The sequence below is a fragment of the Apodemus sylvaticus genome, chromosome 3 (assembly GCF_947179515.1).
Source record: "Apodemus sylvaticus chromosome 3, mApoSyl1.1, whole genome shotgun sequence".
Lineage (NCBI taxonomy): Eukaryota > Metazoa > Chordata > Mammalia > Rodentia > Muridae > Apodemus > Apodemus sylvaticus.
Window position 1 is genome coordinate 152,075,108 of NC_067474.1, and position 20,427 is coordinate 152,095,534.

The window sequence follows — 20,427 nt, forward strand, 5'->3', positions numbered from 1 at the left end:
AATCCATTACATCACTATTACATCTCTGGGGCAGCATCCCAGGAGGGACATTTCTGGATCGAAAGATCTGAGTATTTCTAATGTCACAAGATATTTCTAGATTGCTTCCCGGGCAGGTAACAGTGAGTCACGGTCACACCAACGGCACAGGAAGGCACTGCTTCCCCAACCCCGCCAGCAGCAGGGGAAAAGATGGCCAGTCTCTCGGATGAAATAAACAGAGCTTTGAAAAATAGTGCGCGCATGTGAGCACATGTTCGTGTATGTTTGTATGTCTGTTCACATATGTGAGAATGCACATGTGTGTGGAGGCCAGGGGGCAACCTTGGGGTCATCGTCAGCAGTGCTCGGCACTGTCTATCGCTTTGAGACAGGGTCTCTCAGTGTCCTAGAGTCTGTCATTAGGCTCAAGTGCCTGACCAGCCAGTCCCAGAGTCAGATCCTCCTGCCTTCACCGTCTCCAGCACTGCTGGGTGCCACGGTGCTTCCCAAATACGTGGGTCCTGGGGTCAACTGGTTCCTCGTACTCGTGCAACAGGAATGAACAGATGACGTACATGGCCCGTGTTTCTATACAGAAACGTTTCAGTGGGACGGAGGGAAGCTGCCCAGTCTAGTCAGGAAAACCCCGGGCCGCTGGATACACTCCCCTCTGCTCCTTTTGCCGTAACGAGGGGTTCAGTCATGGTTGCTGTCTTTCATGGCTTCCCGTTCATTTTATTTTATTTTTTTAATGCGTGTTTATTGTTACAAGCAGGTGGGTATTTATGTTCTTGTGTGGGGGTGCACATAGGGGGTGACATGCATGCATGTGTGGACACATACATGAGAAGGCCCAAAGAACAAGTGCATGCCATTGTACCTAGTATTTCTACACAGAGCTAGAACTCAGGTCCTCATGTTAGCGCTGTAAGCCCTCTTCTAACTGGACCATGCTCCTCCCCCCCCCCCACTTCTTGGCCACGCCCCTCTCTCATTGGTCACGCCTTCTCGCTATCTGGCCACGCCCTCTCGCTCCTGGCCCATGTCCCCAGCTCCTGTTTTTTGATGTACTAAATTCATTTTAACTTAGTCACTTTAGGCATTGAGTTTGTAACTCCTTAAAAACCCGGCCATGAAGAGCAAGCACTTCCTAAAGAGGGACTGAAAGGATGCACTGAGGGTGGAGGTGGGGCGAGGAGACAGCTCCCCAGACAATCGCCCACGTATCGTATCGGGGTACTCACAGATCTGGAATTGGAAATGTACAAGGAGGCATCGCACACAATGCCATATCCCATCAGCCGTTCCCCAGGGAAAAGGGAGCTGGTGCTGACAGGAGAGATCAGGGCCTCCGTGGTCTCGGGAAAGACCCACTCCACAGTCACATCGCTCAGCACTGGGGCCATGGCCTTCTTCAAGGATTTGATCATCTGTTGGAGAGGGTCAGAGAGAACACAGAGTAGACGGATGTGTGAGGAGGATGTGGACAGATGAGGAGATAAGGCTTGAGAGGAGAAAGGCACGGCAGGCTTGGGGTAACTGAGCCAGCAGAAGACTCCCCTCCTTAGATTTTTGGAATGGATCTTCGCTATTGGCTCTGTGCTTTTATAAAGGCTCAATGGCCCAGCGCAGAGCTCAGTCTGGGGTGAGTGACACCTCGACTTCGCCCTCCGGCTTATCAGAGCGGCTGCTGCAGTACTGGGTGACACTGGAGGCCCTTCTGTGTACCTTTGGTTGTAGCCGTTCCCCCTCCATCAGGAACTCTGCGCTGCCCTTGGATACAGACGCCAGACCTTTTACCAATCGGTAGCAGACCGTGGGTCCAATTCCAAAGCTATAGCACCTGAGGGACAGGGACAGAGGCAACTCAGTATCATTGTCCCCGGTGGGATAAGAGACAGAGCGTGGTCCAGCAGAGGCAGCTTGAAGATGGTTCTGTTTTTGGGCAAAAGGCTAAGGAGGAGGAGCTATCATGAACACGCACGCACGCACGCTCGCACGCACACACGCACTACTCAATGAGCACTATCCGCAGGCTTTCCCAAAGCTGCATGTGGACACGCATGCAGAGCTATGGACAACTCCTCATCTTAAGAAAGAAAAAAAAGACAAACTTGGAAAGCATCCTGGAAACAAGGCATTCTGGGAACTGTAGGCGCCATCCTCTCCCTCGGACACAGGGCTCAGTTTGTTCTGGTTTGGATTCCCCTAACCTCAGGTAGCCTAGGAGAATTGGACCCTAGATAGACCTGCGGGCTGGGCTGACCTGGTAGAAGAGGCGTGATTCCGCACCAGCTCCAGAACCTTCCCGGTGTTGTTCACAGACCCATCCGTGATCAGGAAGAGGAGCCGTGGGTGACCTTGGTGCAGTGGCTGCCGGAGGACCCACTTGAGTGGGGAGAGCATGTTGGTGCCTCCCATGTCAGGCCGCATTCTCTGGATGCAGTCACATGCCAAGGCCAAGTTCTCCTGCAGGAAAGGACCACAGTGGGGCAGACAGGTCCCAGGTGGCATGGTGTCTCTAAGCGCCTCCACCCCACTCCCACCCCAAGATGAACTCTGTTCTCTGACTTGTAGTTCAGCCACACCCCTGTCCACCCAAGGGGAGAATAGTCAGCCACTTGATGTAATTTATTCCCAATCAATGCCTAAAATGTCACCATTTGCAGAATAACGATAATAGTGTAATTTCAGAACTGGGCGGTGGTGGCGCACGCCTGTAATCCCAGCACTTGGGAGGCAGAGGCAGGCAGATTTCTGAGTTCAAGGCCAGCCTGGTCTATAGAGTGAGTTCCAGGACATCCAGGGCTATACAGAGAAACCCTGCTGCAAAAAACAAAAACAACAAACAAACAAACAAAAATAATGTCATTTCTGGATTCTTCTTCAGAAATATAAGCACCTCTGAAAAAGGTGGAATTTTGAGCTCCTAACTCCTCAGTACAAACAATGCTCCCTGCCTGGTAAGGGAAGCAGGCGACAGGGAAGGAAAAACCCAGTTCTGGGCCCTCTCAGATGTGAACATTGTATCTGACTCTGGCACCGATGCCAGTGGTGTTTTGAGAGGAAGCTTGCTTTCCCAGCTGTGCTTTAGACCCTCTCCCTCCTAGGCTGACCTGGGGTGCCTGACTCCCCAAGTATTACTGGCACCAGGTAGATGGCATTGCAATAGGAGTTGGTTCCCTCTGGACACAATTTCCTGTCCTGGGCTCAGGAAGACTTTCTTCCTATATCCATGCTTGGCAGGGACTTGGAAGGAATGGTCTGTACTGAGGGCGGGGGCGTGGCTTAGCTGGTAGAGTACTCCCCCAGCATACAGGAAAGCCCTAAGTTCCATTCCCACATAAACCAGGTGTGGCGGAGTATGCCTGTAATCCTGTTTGTACTCCTCTCTGGAGGCAGAGGCTAAAAGATCAGTACTTCAAGCTCATCCTCGACTATATAGAGACTTTGAATCAGCCTAGTCTACACAAGACCTTATCTTTAAAATAAAATAGCAATGGTCAATGTTGTCACCATCCAGTCTTACGATGACTATGTCGCTTTGAATGCATGCCCAGGAGACAGGCAAAGATGCATGGGAAAGCTATAAGCAAAAAATGACTAATTAGAAAAACATGGGGACCATGGAAAGCTCAGTCTCCAGGCTTTGTAAATAAATCCCAGCTTGTCCGTGCCGTGGGCCAGGCAGTCATTAAAATGATGTCACAGATGGACGTTTTCTGGCATGTAAACATGTTCATGATAGTCTGGCAAAGCAGGTCGTGTGCAGCGGGGAAGACCTAATCTTGACCTGAAATGTGTGTAAATGCACAGAAAGTGATCAGAAAAAGATTGAAATGTTTTTCCTTTTGATTACCTATATCTAAAAAATGAACAATCAATGGCCACCAATCTAATTCTTACTTGTTGGAGCTAGGGTGTCTTATAGCCCAGGCTGGCCTTGAACTCCTGATCCTCCTACTTGTGCCTTCCTAATGCTGGGGCTGCAGACATGTGCCACCACCTCTGGCTCAATGTGTATTTCTCTTTTATTTGAAAAAACAAAACAAAGCCAGGCGGTGGTGGCAGTGCATGCCTGTAATCCCAGCACTCTGGGAGGCAGAGGCAGGCAGATTTCTGAGTTCAAGACCAGCCTGGTGTACAGAGTGAGTTCCAGGACATCCAGGGCTATACAGAGAAACCCTGTCTTGAAAAAAACCAAATAAAAAAAAAACCTAAAAAAAAAAAAAAAGAAAAAAACCCAAAACAAAACAACAAAACAACCCATCCAATTGCTTTTAGTAGTAAGTAACCAATCATGTCCTTGCTTCCCTCCCACTCTCCTGCCCTCTCTTCTGCTCCTCCTTTCCCCCTCTTCTCAGCTCTGGGCAGAATGGACCCAGTTTGCTGCTTTTGTTCTCAGTGGCAGCTAAGCCTTAGCCTCGGAAGGACCCCACCATCATCTGCAGCCACTTGGCTAGTTAAGTGTTCTCCTGTCTGTCACCATCCACTTCTGTAACTCAGCCTTGCATGAACCCATGGTCTTGAAGAGATAGAGGCTATGGTGGGTGGCAGGTCACAGGCATGACCGAGGTGTCCTCTGTCCCCTGTCCCTGCTCTCCATCCCCCATGTTCTCACAGACTTTATTTTTGGGGACAGAGGATTTCTGAAGGTTTTGCCTTAGTTTGCTAGCCCAGCTGTGATTTGTGTTCTCCCTGGGTAGGGAGCATCTGGGGATCCCCAGGATGCCCTCCCCCTTCCTCGGTTCGACACTGCCCACCGCCCACCCAGGCCCAGACCTCCTCTCTCCTTACCTCATTGTAGATCTGACTGGAAGTAAAGACTGTCTTAAATGTGGATCCAAAACCAACAACATTGAAGAGGCATTCTGGCATGAGGCTCTTGAGTGCCACCAACATGGCCTCCTGCCAGGCAAGAGAGGGATTCTCAGGACTCAGACAGGGTCCGTCACTCTGTCACCACTTACCAGTGCCAGCATGGAGCCACCTATCTGTCACCCTATCTGCCGTTCCCGACTAGAGGCTGACCCATCAACGCTGTCAGCACATGCCTCTCTATTTGGCTACTCCGCAATGGCCTCAGAGTTCCATCACCTCTTGCTGACTTTCAGCGGTGAGGAGAGCAGAGTCTGCCCATTCCTCTCTGCCAAAGCAAGCTTGACATTGAAGGGAGGTCACATGGTTGATCCAATGATATCTGGCCATCATCTGAGGCACCTGTGTTAACATCATCCTGCCTTTAACCAGTGATGGATCCCATGGAGGTCTCTTTGGCTCATATTTATTAGATGCAAATGATGTACTTCGAGTACATCCTAATTGGCCCTCACTAAACAGGTCCGTTGGTATGCCCATTCTACAGATGGGAAGGTGGACACACACAGCGGGCAAATGATTGGTGGGAGAGCATCCAGGTAGTAAACTCTGCAGTCAGAGTTCAGTCATGCCTCTTGACCTCGTGAGTCTGTGAGATCTTTATCATCTGTAGCTATACACTCTCAGAAGACCTTGATACAAGTGCTAAACGATAGTTGTGGGGCTGGAGAGGTGTGAGGGTGTTTTCTCTGCAAATGCAAGGGCCAGAGTTCAAATCCAAACAGTGATCCAAGCATGGCTGTGGGTACCTGTCACCCTCACATTGGTGGGTGGAGAGGAGTAGATCATGAGAACCCGCTGGCTAGAGAGCCTAGCAGAAAAGGCGAGCAGTTCAGGGCAGAAAAGGTGAGCTTCCAGTTCAGGGCAAGATGCTAGATTAAAGGCACAAGTAGAGAATGGATGGAGGAAGGCACCAGTATCTTGCTTTGGTCTCTACATGCATGAGTATAGCTGCATGAACTTACATTTTTACATACATGTAATACACATGATAGAAAAAAGAAAGGAACAAAGGAAGGAAGGAAGGAAGAAAGGAAGGAGAAAAAGAGGGAAATCAAGAGGTTCTGTATGGTGGTTGCATGTCCCAAAGCTCAGCCATGGGGAGTTGAAGGTAGGGGAATTTCTATCTCATGCCCAGAGACTTTCAGGCCAGCCTGGGCTACGTATCTCAACTCTATACCAAAACACACAAAGGAAGCAAACAAGCAAGCAAGGAAAGCTGTGGAGGTGGCAGGCATGACAAATGCCAGTGATGATGCCCAGTGCTGAGATCAGGGCCCAGCAGCCTTGATGTGCTCACCATAGTGTTTTTCCTTCAGTTAACATTCACGTGCAATCTAGAGCATTCATTGTATCCCAGAGATACCCAGTGACGATCAGTCTGTCTGCGTGGAGACCCCACCTTCCCATTCTTCCCTTGACATTGGGTCTGTCTGAGCCTCAGCCTGGCACAGAGGAAACAGTAAGTGGTTGCTATTACCAGCCCAATGACTTTGTGTTAGCAATAATGCATCTGTCTTGTAGGGAGGGGGATGGGGGCTCAGGAAAGCCAAGGCACTGTTCTGGGTCCTCACACCTGGATGTCTTGAGTTTGACTTTCACAAAGACAGCTCTGGGTCTGGATGGATGGCACCTGACACCAATCCCTAGGACCTACATGGTGGAAGGAGAGAACTGAACCACACAAGTTGTCCTCTGACATCCATCCATACCCCAGAATGACCACAAAATAAAATATAATAAAAAGAAAAACAAATCTCCCTAATACATCTCTTCATTTGTATTGGCCATGCCTTGGTGCAGAGGCAGAGATGAAAGGTCGCCACTTCACCCCCCTATGGTATCCATACTCCCCGTCTCCTGGCATCTCAGCATGGTTTCATGGAAGCAGACCATAATACTCTAGAATACAGATGCAAACAGTTGTCCTTTGGTTGCCAGCAGTTGCTGTGCCACGCAGACATTACAGTCCTGCAGCTCTGTTCCTCGTCTGTCTCCCTCTGCAAACACCCACGTTAGTTAAATGCTTCCACTAATGTCCCATGGCCTCTCTGTACTGCCTGTGTCAATACATTTTGTGTCTCTCCAGAGGCAGTCAATCTCTGCTTATTTTTTATTAGCCGCTAATGTATATTCCTGCTGGCAGGAGGCTCTGCTGATCCGTACGGATTGTCTCCACTCACACCTATTAGAATCTGAAAGCCCTGCTTTTTGGCAGCAAGCACTGGCTGAGGAATGGGATCAGCTGCCGGAAATTAAATTGCCTGACCTTTCCCCTTTGGCGCGGGCTGTTTGCATTTTGACGCTTTCCCTCCCCCACCCCCAAGACTTGCTTTCTCCCAAACTTCTACCCAATGGACCATAGTGAATGACTCAAACATCCTGTGCCCAGCCAGCCTTATCCTTGGCAAGGCTTTCCCGGAGTAATTTCTGCGCCTTTCTCTGAAAGGGTCATGCTTAACCAAATGAATTGCACCAGCATAGAGATGTTTGTGAGGGGCATGACCTTGAACCCAGTGAATGGAACTAGGAAAACACCAGGGGGAGACAATACAGGGAAAGGGGTCTGAAGGTTGGACCAGACAAAGACAGTCTGAAGCCCTGAAGGCGGAGGAGGGTGACCATTCACAAAGGGGATTTTTTTTTTTTTTGGCTCCCAAGCAATTTCATTTTAATGATAATAACTTCCTGGAGTGCTTGCATGAGAAGGACACAGAGACACAGTCCAGGCTTAGCAGGGGTGGGAGGGGGTGTTGGGAAACAGACAGGATCAGTTATTGATGTCTACCTGGGTTAAGGGGAAGGAAGTGGAGGACCAAGTGACATACATCACGCGACACACACCATGTGACACACATCTGCCCTCCCTGAATCCATCCTTTCTTCTCATTTCATAGAAAAGATGAAGTCCAGGCATCGAGAATCGGTTTGTCCAAAGCCACATAGCAACTGTGACAGAATCGATATTGGACCCTGGCATTGCTCCTTCAACGATGGCATGCAGCAGAAATGACATGCTCAAACAAGAGAGTTTTGTGAAAACCAGAGTTCATGAGCAGTGCATGAGAACTGAGCAGAGATCTGGAAGGCTCAGGCCCTTCCACCGGCAGCCCTGTGATCCTGGGAAAAGCATTTCACCTCTTAAGGATTTAATTTCCTTAGCCCAGAAATGAGGGACATAGTATGAGATGCTCTTCCAAGACTGTTTTAGGTTTATAATGCTGGGACACTCTTGGGTGACCAAAAGGATGTCTTAGTGTGGCTGCAGAACAGAGGATGGGGAAATATACTGCAGCACTCCAGCACCCCGGACAGCTCCCCACGAGCCTCCACCTCTGGCGGCCCACAGGGTAGGAGAAGATAGCCCCCCACCAGTCTGGTCTCACATCCATATGCTGTCAGAAGGATATTGGCTTTCAGCTCTGATGCTTCTGCCATTATTCAAGACAAGGAGGAACTAAAAGGATAGCTGGTCTCATTGATTCCACCCAAGCCCCGCCCCCTTGCTGAGGCTGTTGCCCTGGAAACCGGAGCTTGCTCCATGGGTAAGAAAAAAATAAAGGAGCAGGATAGCTTCTCGTGACAGGAGAGCCCACTCTTTCCTTGGCCTGCCCCCATTCCCCTCAGCTACAGTCTATTACTCAGTCCAATAAATAGAATGAGGAGTTTTATGCAGAAGTACAGAGATAGGCCTCACGGGGACAGATGAGAATGAGACAGTCCTCTCTCTCTCTTAATGAGTTCATAACTGCAGATGGGGAGACAGACACCTGCAGAAGTCACAATAAAAGGGAACATTATATAATTCCATAACAAGATTAGTGGTTTCCTGACTGGACTTCATGGGCTTCAAGGTGGGTGAAGAGGGCTCTACCATTCTTCTGCATTTTTATATCTTATTTTATTTTATTTACACACACACACACACACACACATTTTTTCTTTTTTTTTGTGGAGTTTCCAAAGTAAAGAGAACAAACCAAACTCCCAGGTCTTCTAACTGGCTGTCAAGTTGGCTCACTACACTAGACTGTGAACTTTGTGAGTCGAGAGTCATTAGGCTGTGAATATATTGGTATCTTGGTTTGTTTTTTTGTTCATTTGTTTGTTTGTTTGTTTGTTTTCTTTTTCGAAGAAGGTTGCATTCAGGGCTCTTCCCACTATTAGTCATTTGGGAAAAAGGATAACTAAATTTAAAATTTTTTAATGTGTGTGTGCATACTCGTGTGTGCACATGGGTGCATGTATGTGATATGTGTATGTATGAATGTGTGACATATGTGTGTGAATCTGTGTATGTATGCATGTGTGTGAATCTCTGTATTTATGTGTGTATGTATGTATGTATGTATGTATATATGTGTCTATGTGTGGTCTGTGTGCATATAGTATGTATCTATGTATGTATGCATGTATGTACGTATGTGTCTGTGTGCATGTGTATATGTGTATATGTGTGCATTCACATGTGTGCAAACACCTGTTAAAAGCAGGTGACAACCCTGGGCACTGTCTCAGGCACTCCCAATCTTATTTTTTGAGACAAGGTTTATCTCTGAACTGGAGCTGGCTTGCTAGGCTGACTGGCCAATGAGTTGCACAGGTCCACCAGCCTCTGCCTCCCAGTGCAGAGATTACAACTGGGCTCCACCACACCTGGAAATTATTTTGTAGATATGACTTCTGGGAATCTACTTCATGCCCTTGCAAGCACTGACTTAGCTATCTACCCAGAGCAAGCCTAATCATTTCTATTGGGTTCTATTAATATGTGGCAGAGGCTATATCTAGTGACTCTATGATGTCAGATGAGAGAACGGTCAGGCAGCCACTGGTTTGATTGCAGATTGTATGTGACCTTGGGTAGGTTACTACAACTCTGGAGAGCCATTTCATGTGGAAACAGTGACAATAGGATAGCTGGATTAAACACCAGCCACACTCACGGTATCCTGCATGTTCTAGGCTCACAGCACATGGATGACCGCCTGCTCCGTGCTCCTCCCCACTCAGGACCTGGGAGAGTGCTTCATCCAGCATAGGTTGGCAGCACACGTTTGCAGAGCGTGAAGGACCTCACGCCTTGTAAACACAGCATCTCTGCCTCTGCTCTCATCACTTCAAGGGGTTTATTTTGGGAGCAAATTGAGTTTAGGTGTCTCTACTTAAACTGATTTTTGAACAAGTGGCCTTTTGGAACAGAAAGTCCTCTGGAAGCCAGGCAGAGGAAAGCACAGCTGAGGTACTTAGACCCTGGCTCCTGGGGGCGGAGTCCCACACACAGTACCTTGATGCGCTGGATGTTGGTCTTGCTTGTGCTGCTGCTTCTGTCGATGAGGAAGATAAACTCCCCATGCGTCTTCCTCGGGTTGGGCTGCACAGACTGGAGGTCAGGGCAGAAGTTGAGCATGATGACTGAGTGGTGGGGAATGTCTTTGTGGAGACGCTTCCGGATGACTTCTGTCTGGAGGAGAAGGGAACACTCTTGGATTTGGTGTAGTCTAACTGTTTCCTCCTAACTAAAACATGTCTTTCTATGGGAGGGAGGCTTCTCAAGACCCAGGAAGGAAAGTAAGCTTACAAGGTTCCGGAAGTCAACACAAGAAGTCTCAGGAGGTTCCTGAAACCTACAGGATTCACAAGACCTCTGCCTGGGATTTTAGAAGAAGCATTAAGTGCTGAGGAGAGGAGACTCTTCAACATGCTCAGGTTCTATAGGGAGCTTCCAGGATGCAGCTTGGGTGAGTCATTGTGCATGCTCACTCAGAGGGGCTCTTCAGAGAGGCAACTTGCCTTTGAGTCAGCTGTGCTCCTGTAAGTAACCCCAAACTCAGCGGTTTACTAGTTGACACTTGAATTGAATTTTTCTTTAGTTCATTGTTGGTGGCTGATCTAGGGTGCACAGACATTTAGTCACTTCATTCTGGCAAGAGTCCTAAAACACTTGGGCAATTAACGATTCCTTGGACTCATGTTAGCCCTTGACCGCCACCACTCACCAAGCACCAAGCACCAAGCACTCACCAAGCTAGAGCCAACTTATACTCTATGCCAAAAGCTTCCAGGCTGGCTATCCCTGGCTCCCATGCTTACTAAAGGGTTACAGGCTGCTACAGTAAACACAGCTTTGCATGTTTCTGAATTTGAACTCTGATGCCATCCAACTGTATGGTATCAGGTAAGTGCTTCCTCTGGGTGTCCCCTCACATGTACAGTGGGGTGAAAACACTCACCTCTTAGAGTGGTTGGGAGGATGAGCTATATTAGTGCACATGAGGGGGGAACCCATTAACAGAATAATGATCGTTCAAGCTCACACTGGGATGTTGCCTGTCTCTGGCTCACCTTCATTGACAGCCTGGCTCCCCTGCGCACTGGATCTCTCCCACGGATAAATTCCTCCATCTTCTTGTTTTTAATGTTTGGAAATTCTTCCCCATCCTTCCAGGAGATAGTTGCTTAATTTCCTTACCCATGAGGAATTACCCATGAGGGCATGAGTGGAATCGCCGTGTGGTGATGGACCACTCTGGCGGCCTGGCAGACTGAATGTCATTGCTGTTGCTGTGGCTGCCGTGGTTGCCGTGGCGGACTCAGGCACCTTGTGCACTGAATGCAGCATGCGCTGTGCTTTTGTCCAGCACACTAGCAACTGCACTGCACCTCAGGTTTCTGCATCTCCAAGGATCCCCATGGTGCTCAGTTAGGAGACGGATCCATACAGGAGGCACAGGAGCTTCAGTCTATCTGTTTGATTCTCTCTCTGTCTCTGTCTCTCTGTCTCTGTCTGTCTGTCTGTCTGTCTCTCTCTCTCTCTCTCTCTCTGTGTGTGTGTGTGTGTGTGTGTATGTGTATGTGTGTCCTTCTATGTGTAAATGTGGAGGCCAGAGGTCAGCTTTGGGTGTCTTCTGCAATTGCCTTCCACCTTAGTTTTTGAGAAAGGATCTCTCAACTTGGATGTCACCAGGTTGATAGGTTTTATATATATATATATATATATATGTATATGTGTATGTATGTATGTATATGTGTATATATATATGTATATGTGTATGTATGTATGTATATGTGTATATGTGTGTGTATATACACATATATATATATACCCATACCTATCAGATACATAATACATACATACACATGCACATATATCCTATATTTTATATATATAATATATATGCCCATATCAAATCGGATACATACATACCTACACACATGCATATATATATATACCCATACCTATCAGATACACAGACACACAGACACACAGACACACACAGACACACAGACACACACACACACACATGTATGTGTCATTACCTATCAGATGTGGGCATATCTGGGTTCACAAGCCTTTGACCTCTGTGTGCCTGGCTTTTATGTCAGTGCTGGTGATGGGACTCCCACAGCAGATACTTCACTGGACCCCTCGTTAGTCCAGTTTCTACTCTTATTTACCTTTGAATTGATACATTCTTATGACTGCTGTGTGTGTGCACACATACAAGGCTGTGCACATGGGGGTCAGAGGTAGCTTGTAGAAACCAGCTTTTACCTTCCATCATGTCGGCTCCCAGGATTACACCCAACTTGTCCGGCATGCCCCCTTGCCCTCTGGCCTTTGTCATTTTTATGCTTTGGGTTGGGGGGGTCTGCCCTGAGACCACATGCTGCTGCAGGCTCCTGTCCCTGATTCTCCACCCAGTCCACCCTGAATTGGATCTATTTCCTCCATCCCCACTGCCTCCACCCGAGGCTGTATCTTCACAGGTCTGTGTCCATTTCCCAGTCTCCTCTTCCCCTTCCCTTCCCCTCTATCCCGACGCTGGGCATGAGCGTTCACCTGTCTGCCACAGTCACAGCAGTTGTCTACAATGTTTCTCTCTTCCAGACTCCTCCCAGACCATTCTTCAGCACAGACTCTCACTCCTTACCTGACAGACACCTCAACTTGATCTGGTTTGCTGTCTCTGTGGCATTGCCCAAGTTGGGGGCGGGCTCTTCTCTTGCCACGCCCCCACAGTCACCCCTTGCTGGCCTCCCTTTTCTTTCCTGGGGTCCATGTACACATAGCAGCTGGCAACACCCCCCACCCCCCCATGCTCTAAGCTCTACTTTATGAAGCCCTGGGAGTCTGCACCACTCAGCTCTGAATGTCTCCGCCCCATCCCGCTCTTCTGCTCACACTTCCGGCACCTGTGTTCTCTCTGCCCACCCTTTTTCCTGGGGAACTTCTGCCGCCCGGATCTTGTTCTCCGATGGGCACTTGCCCAGCACCTACCATCATATTACCTGGTCCTGTTTCTCCTATGGTACCAACCCCTCTCCCAGCCAATCTTGCTCACTTGTGGGTCTGCCTGTCTTAGGAGATAAAGTCCTTGGGGGTCAGGAATGCATCCTTTCCAGGGCTGTTCCTTTAAGTACCAGGAACGAGCCTGGCGTCTGTTGGGTAATTAGTGTTTGTTGAATGAATAAAGCAAACTCTGGATTGCACTCTCCCTCTCCATTTCTCTCCTCTCTCTCTCTCTCTCTCTCTCTCTCTCTCTCTCTCTCTCTCTCTCTCTCTCTCTCTCTTTCCCTGCCCCTCTCCCTGTCTCTCTCTGTCTCTCCTCTGTCCCATGCTGTGTGTGTGCCTTGTCTGCTTTTGACATTGATCTGCTTTTGCTATCAGTTTGGTTACTTTGATTCAGTCTCTGTCTCTCTTTAGACTTTCACCTCCTTCACTCGGTGTTGTTCTGGTGTTCTGCTTTCTTTGGGAAATAAGCTATGGGCAGCTCATCTCCGTCCTTTCTGGGTGAGGTTCACCGTCTGGATGCCCTGACCTGACTTCGTTCTCACCTGCGGATCCTCCGTTCCCTCCCACTCAGGGCCCCTTTGCCAAGAGGCCACTGCCCAGCTTGGCTTTTTGAAGGACAGAGCCCAAAGCAGAACCAGCCACTTCTGTCAGCTGCGGCTGCTTCTTTCATCAACCTGACTTTGCCCTTTAGGGGGACGGAGTGGGTGCTTGGCTCCGGATCCCCTGACGGCTCCTCAAGCTGCCGTTATCCAATTACAATGAACTCATCAGTTCTGAGCAGCTGCTTCCTGATCACGGCCCCTTCTCAGAACTCGGGAGAATACGGGGCTATTTGCATAACTAACCCAAGGTGGTAAATTAATTCTCATTTGCCACAGCGTTCCCAGAGCTAATTGATTTAAGGTCTGGCAGCCAGGACAGCCATCTCCAGGCCTTGGGGATGGGGGTGGGGCTTACCCCGTCCACACCATCATTTGTTCTGGGAAATTGATGGCGGAACCTCTGGCATCTGTCCTAGTCCTTGAAACCTAGCTCAGCTTCCCTTTCTAGCAAATTCATCTGGAAGACAAGTGCCTTGTCTGCGTTGTCTTGTCTTCTCTCTTCTATGTCACTCTGTCCATCTGTCCGTCCGTCTGTCTGTCTGTCTCTTAGCTTAATGACTACATCAAGTCCCCTACGTCTCCGCCAGCAGGAATTTCCACTGGGGTCCCACAGTGGGTTTGACACAAGCAGTCAGGTTACCCCCATTTTCCTGTCCATGTCCCTTCTCAGTCCCCTGTCCCATCGAGGGCAGCAGGAAGGTAAGGGACAGCTAAGCACAGTTGCACCGCACCCCGTTCCAGGAGTGTTTCCAGTCCTCTAGCCCCGGAAGTCCCAGCGCTAACTCTAGAGGTAACACTGGGCACTAGACGCCAGACTCCTCATCAGCAAATGAGTCAGTAGAAAGGGAAGCACCACCACAACAGACGTTCAGGATATGCACCATGTGTGGAAGAGAGATTATGGGGCTCAGTGTGTGGTCGTGGGTTCGGCACTGTCCTGCCCTCGCTGCAGTCAGGGCCTCCTCACCCTTCCATGCTGGGCTTGGGGAGATTTCACTCCCTTTTCTGGTCTTTCCTTTATCCATTTTGTAGGAGATACCCACAAGTAATGAGGATCCCAGACAGAGGAAGGAGGAGGAGCTTGCTTAGCAGAGGTAGGGGCTGTAGGAACAGAGTGACCCGGAGAAATAAGGCCAAAGCGGCATCTGTAGTTAGCTGCAAGCCCCACTGGGCTTATGGGTAGTGAGGGGACCAGGAGATGCTGACCTAGTGGGGCAACAAGCTGGGGTGACTGCAGCATCACATCTACCCCCTCCCCCATGTGGTGTCTGGGACCCCAGAAGGGAACACCTCTTGCTCCCTCTCTAGGCTCTGCCACCAGTTTAGGATGTGACCTTGGTGGGGGCTGGGGGGGGGTCTTGTCCTCCACTTTGGGCTAACTAAGTGCCCTCAATGGTTCAGTGAGACCAAGTTCCCAGTGCCACCCAGCTCTGCCACCTGTGGCTCACCTTCCGCTCTGCGCTGGTGTCTTTCTTTGTCCCCCGGATGAAGTCTGCTTTTCCCTTCAGGTGCTGGTCATATTCCCCCAGGGTCATGTCCCCTTTCTCCACCAGGACGTGTGGCTTGTGAGGCTCTGCACAGAAGAGATCAATTCTCAGCACTCGCCTGGGTGTGAGGGGTGTAGCAGGGGCTATAGTCTAGGGGTGATTTCTTCATGGGTGGGGCTGGGTTCCTAATTGGAGAAGAAGGTGACATCCCTGAATATGAATGGGCAGGGATCGGGGGATGACTTCTCTGCTGAGGGAGCCTAGCACCAACTTTTTTTCCATAGGCCTCAGTTTACCCTTATGTAAGGGATACATTATGTAAATAGGCTGGGGCTGAGCCAAGTGCCTGGGGGATCTTTTCAGGACCAGATATTTTGTGAGTTTTCGAGGAGGCGATAGATGACTCACTGAGGGAAAAGCTCTTCTCCTCAGGCAGCCTAGGGGTTCAAGTTCTCCCAGGAAGATGACACCCGGGGCTAGGCATTTGGTTCTGCCAAATTGATACAATTCCCCTGGGAGCAAGTCTCTGGTTTCTTCCGCCCCGCTCCATCTCCCACATGCCCCCAACTCTTGCACTGACTAGACAAGGGCAGCAGATAAGGGCAGGTCCACAAGGGCAGCGGAACCCCACGCATGTGGGATACCATACCACTGGGGTGGAGAAGGATCTCCACTGGCCGGTCAAAGGTATGCTTTTTGGCCAAGGTGATGATGATGCTCTTGGCTGAGTGTGCTGATGGGGCAGCGTCTGCTCGGATTTCATGAGTGGGACTCTCTACCCCTGAGTGGTACAAAAGACAGGACAGAGGAGGAACAGATTTAGGAGCACAAGAGAGGAAGGAGCTCAGAGCGGGGGTTGGGGGGGCATGAGACTTTGGCTGGGAATGATTGACAGACCAGCCCTAACTTGGACTTCTCTGTTGATGTGTGAGCATGGCACCCTTCTTGGCTTCCTTCAGTGTGGAAGATGGTGCCTAGCGGTCCTTCCTTCCTGACCACAGGATCTAGCAGGGATCAGGGAGGGACGCTTGCTCTTGGGGCGCCCTGAATGCTAATAAGCAATAAGGAAGAGCTCAGTGCTCTACGGGGGATATCTGTTTTGTGGGTGCCCTTTAGTGGCATCTTGCACAGCGATAATCTCCCACCGATAAGAAGCCATGCCCTGTACCCTTGGCAAACCCAAGCTGGCTGGGAGGAGAACCATCCTACCCAGGTCTCAGCCTGCCCTGTTTACACGTCAGAATTACCCAGAGAATTTTATAATGTCCTATAAGCAGGAGGCACCACCCCTGACTCGTTGGGGTGGTTGCTAGGCTACGGGGAGGGGTTTGAATATTCCTCAGGTGGGAACCAGAGCTTGGCTTTATAGTCATGGCCTTCCGAAGAAGGCGGGGCTACCTACCACTCCCAGAAGGTATTTCCCCAGGGAAGTCACCTGATGGAGCTGGGTTCAGCTGGGGAGAGGTTTATCTTGGGACAGCTTGCTCGGCTGCTGAGTGCTTCAGCGTGACTTCTGACTTCTATCTGGGTTAGGTGGTCTTTGTGTGCTCTTCCCCCTCCCCCATCTCTCTGATGACCTTGGGTCTGAAGCCCTGTCTCTCCTGGCCTTGTCTTTGTGCCTGGGCATCTCCCTCTTACCTGCGAGCAGACACGGCCCACGGATTTCCAGCTGAAATTTGAATTCATATTCCATTGGGTTGGTCACCTTTGTGTCCAGGAGAGTGGCCAGACACAGCCTGTTATAGGAGTCCTTCGTCTGGGTGCCGAAGCAGTGTGGGTCTTTGCTAGAAAGGGTATGGAGAAGAAGGAAGAGGGAGAGGGAGGAGGAGGAAGAGAAAGAGAAGGGAGGAAGAGGAGGGAAGGGGAGGAAGAGGGAGGAGGGGGAAGCCAGAGGAAGCCAGACAGAGGCATGCCAGCATGAGAAGCCTGCACAGCACTGCCTTCTCCCATCCCAGGGCCTCTGCCATCTCATTCATCCGGGGAGGGCCTGGATACAGAAAGCAGCTATAACTACCTCTAAGGAGTACCTGGGTTGATGGGTCAAGATGCAGGCATGGGGTCCCACCCAGTGCCTCAACCCTTGTCACTCTCACCACAGACCCAAGAGGAGGATCCCAATGCTCAACGTCCCTCCTGAGAGGATCTGAGGCCCAGCAGGCAGAGGCGACTGACTCACCCAAGGGCCTACCTAGGGCTAGAATTTGGCAAAGCTGGCAAGCTTGCCAGGTTTGCTTGCTTGTGGTAGGAATGACTTGCAGCGTCACACTGCCTTGTGTCGGTGGTCTGTCACACACCTCAGTGACCTTCACACTGGCTTTCACCCATTCTGCCTGCGTGGCTGCTGCTCAGGGAGTGCTTGCGGTTAACTCCATGCCAGATAGGGACATCCGTCACCACGTGCTCACTTCCCGCTACACTCACAAACACCGCCGCTAGCATACTTGCTGTGTCTCCTCTGGCATAAGGAACACTTCTTTGGGTCCCTGGATAATTGGCCCATGACGAGCATCGTCAAACTTCTTTCCTGCTCTGTAGTCCAGTTCCCTTTCCCCTGGCTGTGAACAGGAATCCTCTCCTTCCTATGGCCCAGCAAACATTGTATCAGCTGACTTTCTAATTTTCCCTGTGTCAGATTTGGGCATCTGAGAGGGTCGTGGCGGGAGGGGTGATACAGATTCTTAAGAGCAGAGCTGTCACTTCTGCCAGCTGTCACTTCTGCCAGCTAGTTCACCAGGGCTCTCTGGTCCACTACAGCCCAGAATGTCCCAGTAAGGTTCTGCCTTTAAAACCCACACTGTAGCCCTGTGGGCAGTGCTTGCAAACTGACCACGGGCTGGTGATACCTGCCCAGTCCACCTTTGCCACCTGCTTCCTGGTGGCACTCCTGTAGCTTCCCCAGCTGCAGAGCATTTGTGTAGCAAGTATAAGGGTCTGGGCTCCATCCCCAGCAGCTCAGGAGGAAGGTAGGGGGAGGAGAGGGGATGTGGAAGAGGAGAGGAGGGGGGGGAGGAGGAAGGATGAGGGGGAGGGGAAGAGGAGGAGGAAGGGGAAAAGGAGAATGAAAAGAGGAGGAGGGGAAGAGGAGGAGGAAGAGGAGGAGGGGGAAGGAGGAGGCAGGAAGAAGGAGAAGAACATAACTCTTGCTGCCTTAGTCTCTTCTAGATAAAAGGCAGCCCCATCCATCTGCCTTGCTATCCTAGCCTTGCAATCTGTTACCTGTTGCCTGAGCCAGTTCCCCCCTTGGGACCCCATCCTCACTGCAAGCTGTCAGTGAAACCTGACCTGGTCTCTGGACACCAGGTTAAGGACCCCTTCCTCACCCTCTTAGCCTAAAGGAGCTCTCCCCAACCACAGTTTGTACACCATTAGTTATGTGTTTAAGCCCATGCATAAGAAATCATATAATGGTTGCACGGCAATAATGATATCTTCTCTTCAATTTTTGTTGTCGGTTTTGAGGCAGAGTGTCAACCTATGTAGTTCTGGCTTTTGGCGAACTGAACTCACAGTGCAGACCAAGCTGACCTTGAACTCACAAAGACCTATCCACCTGCCTCTGCCTCCTGCGTACTGAGATTAAAAGTGAATACCACCAACCCTGGCTCTCCTCAGAGTTTCTAAACCGCAAGAATCAAGTTGTTTTTCTCTCTTCTCTTTCCCTAATACTTGGTCGGTCATAGGGCTTACCACATAATAAGTAGTCAAAAAAAAAATCCCTCTTAGGTGCATTGAAAATTAACCCTTGAGAATTCTACTTCTGCCAGGATCAAGACAGGGCTTTTCAGGGAGATTTTTCTGGAACTCTGAAAGTAAGAAGGCCCCAAATCTTCCCCTGCCCGACCCCCTGACTCCTTCTTCTGCACCTGCCCAGGTCCTGGTCTGGGTAGAGCCTCCTTACCCTCGCGGCTGTTGGCTGGAGGAGCCAAACCTCTGAGGAGAGGATGGAGGCACAGTCGGGGCGCAGATGGCCGGCAGAAGAACCCTCACAGCCCCGCTGGGCAGCGTGGGGAGTTCGGAAGAGGTGCTGATGAAGACGGTGACATTCTCCATGGGAGCAATGGTCCCCAGGTTGACCACGAACAGAATCCGCTCCAGATCCTCATCCAAGGTCACCTTTCCCGGCGCGATAGGAATCTCGTCTTCCGGAAAGTTCCCTAAGTGCCGGGTTGGCTTTAGGTGCTGTTCAAACCTCATCTCTGACCCCCTTCTAAACTTGACACGGGGTAGCTTTGAGCAGCCTCCTCTTGCCAATGGGGAAACTGAGGCCCACCATGGAGGGTTGCCTTGTTTAAGCTGCTCAGCCAATTATTAGCTCTCTGGACCTGGATCTGTGACCCCGGGGATCTCACTGGAGGTTGTGGATTTCCACCAGGAGACTCAGAACCACGGAGCACCCCACCAGAGGATCGCATGCCCACCCTGCAAACCCCACCCAGACCCCAGCTGAAGCACTCCCAATTCTCATCGTGAACTTTGCTTTCATCTGAAAGGCTCATTTCTCCAAGTCCCACTGGGCTAGTCCTACCCATCCATCGGCTAGCCTCCCACCCCCGCCCTGCCCCGATGAGAACCTCCCTGGTTCCCACTCAGACTCCCTTCCCCTCCTCTGACATCACCAGGACCCTTCACAACAGACGCATCAGAAGGGACCATCCTCAGTGTACATCTGGATGCTCACGTTAACATCTTCAGCTCCATCTGGATCCAGAGCAGCCAACGATCCTATTGCATCCTGTGCTTACTTCATCATGTCCTACTTGGAATGGGCCAAGCCACTAACACACCATGTGGCCTTGAACCCGCCACTGTCTCTGAGCTTCGGTTTCCTCTCTAGTGGGAGTCATTAGCTAGGCTTCCAGAACTTACTGTGGCTCAAGTTCTTGGTATGCATCAGTTTAGCTCTGGGTGGGTCTGATCATTTATTCCATTTACAGATGTGTGTGTGTGTGTGTGTGTGTGTGTGTGTGTGTGTGGTGCATGCACCTGGGAGTGCAAGGCCAGAGGGATGCTGGGTGGCTTCGTGTGTTATATTCTCTCTATATATAATCTATATTCTCTCTCTCTCTCTCTCTCTCTCTCTCTCTCTCTCTCTCTCTCCCTCTCTCTCTCTCTCTCCTCTCTCCCCCTCCCTCCCCCTTCTCTCTCTTGGCTTTCTGGCTGTCCTGGAACTCACTCTGAAGAC

At 50.3% G+C, this 20,427-nt stretch overlaps 1 protein-coding gene across 1 annotated transcript in view; it reads right to left on the reverse strand.

Moving 5' to 3' along the window:
* Vwa5b1 (von Willebrand factor A domain containing 5B1) overlaps nucleotides 1-20,427 on the reverse strand; it is a 43,446-nt gene that overhangs the window by 20,271 nt on the left and 2,748 nt on the right. Inside the window, exons 3-11 of the mRNA XM_052175714.1 lie at nucleotides 19,144-19,399; nucleotides 16,884-17,029; nucleotides 15,895-16,026; nucleotides 15,207-15,331; nucleotides 10,148-10,324; nucleotides 4,780-4,890; nucleotides 2,249-2,451; nucleotides 1,711-1,825; nucleotides 1,227-1,412 (exon numbers count right to left, since the gene is read on the reverse strand). Coding sequence (XP_052031674.1) covers nucleotides 1,227-1,412; nucleotides 1,711-1,825; nucleotides 2,249-2,451; nucleotides 4,780-4,890; nucleotides 10,148-10,324; nucleotides 15,207-15,331; nucleotides 15,895-16,026; nucleotides 16,884-17,029; nucleotides 19,144-19,399 — 1,451 coding nt within the window. The remainder of the gene's footprint in view (nucleotides 1-1,226; nucleotides 1,413-1,710; nucleotides 1,826-2,248; nucleotides 2,452-4,779; nucleotides 4,891-10,147; nucleotides 10,325-15,206; nucleotides 15,332-15,894; nucleotides 16,027-16,883; nucleotides 17,030-19,143; nucleotides 19,400-20,427) is intronic.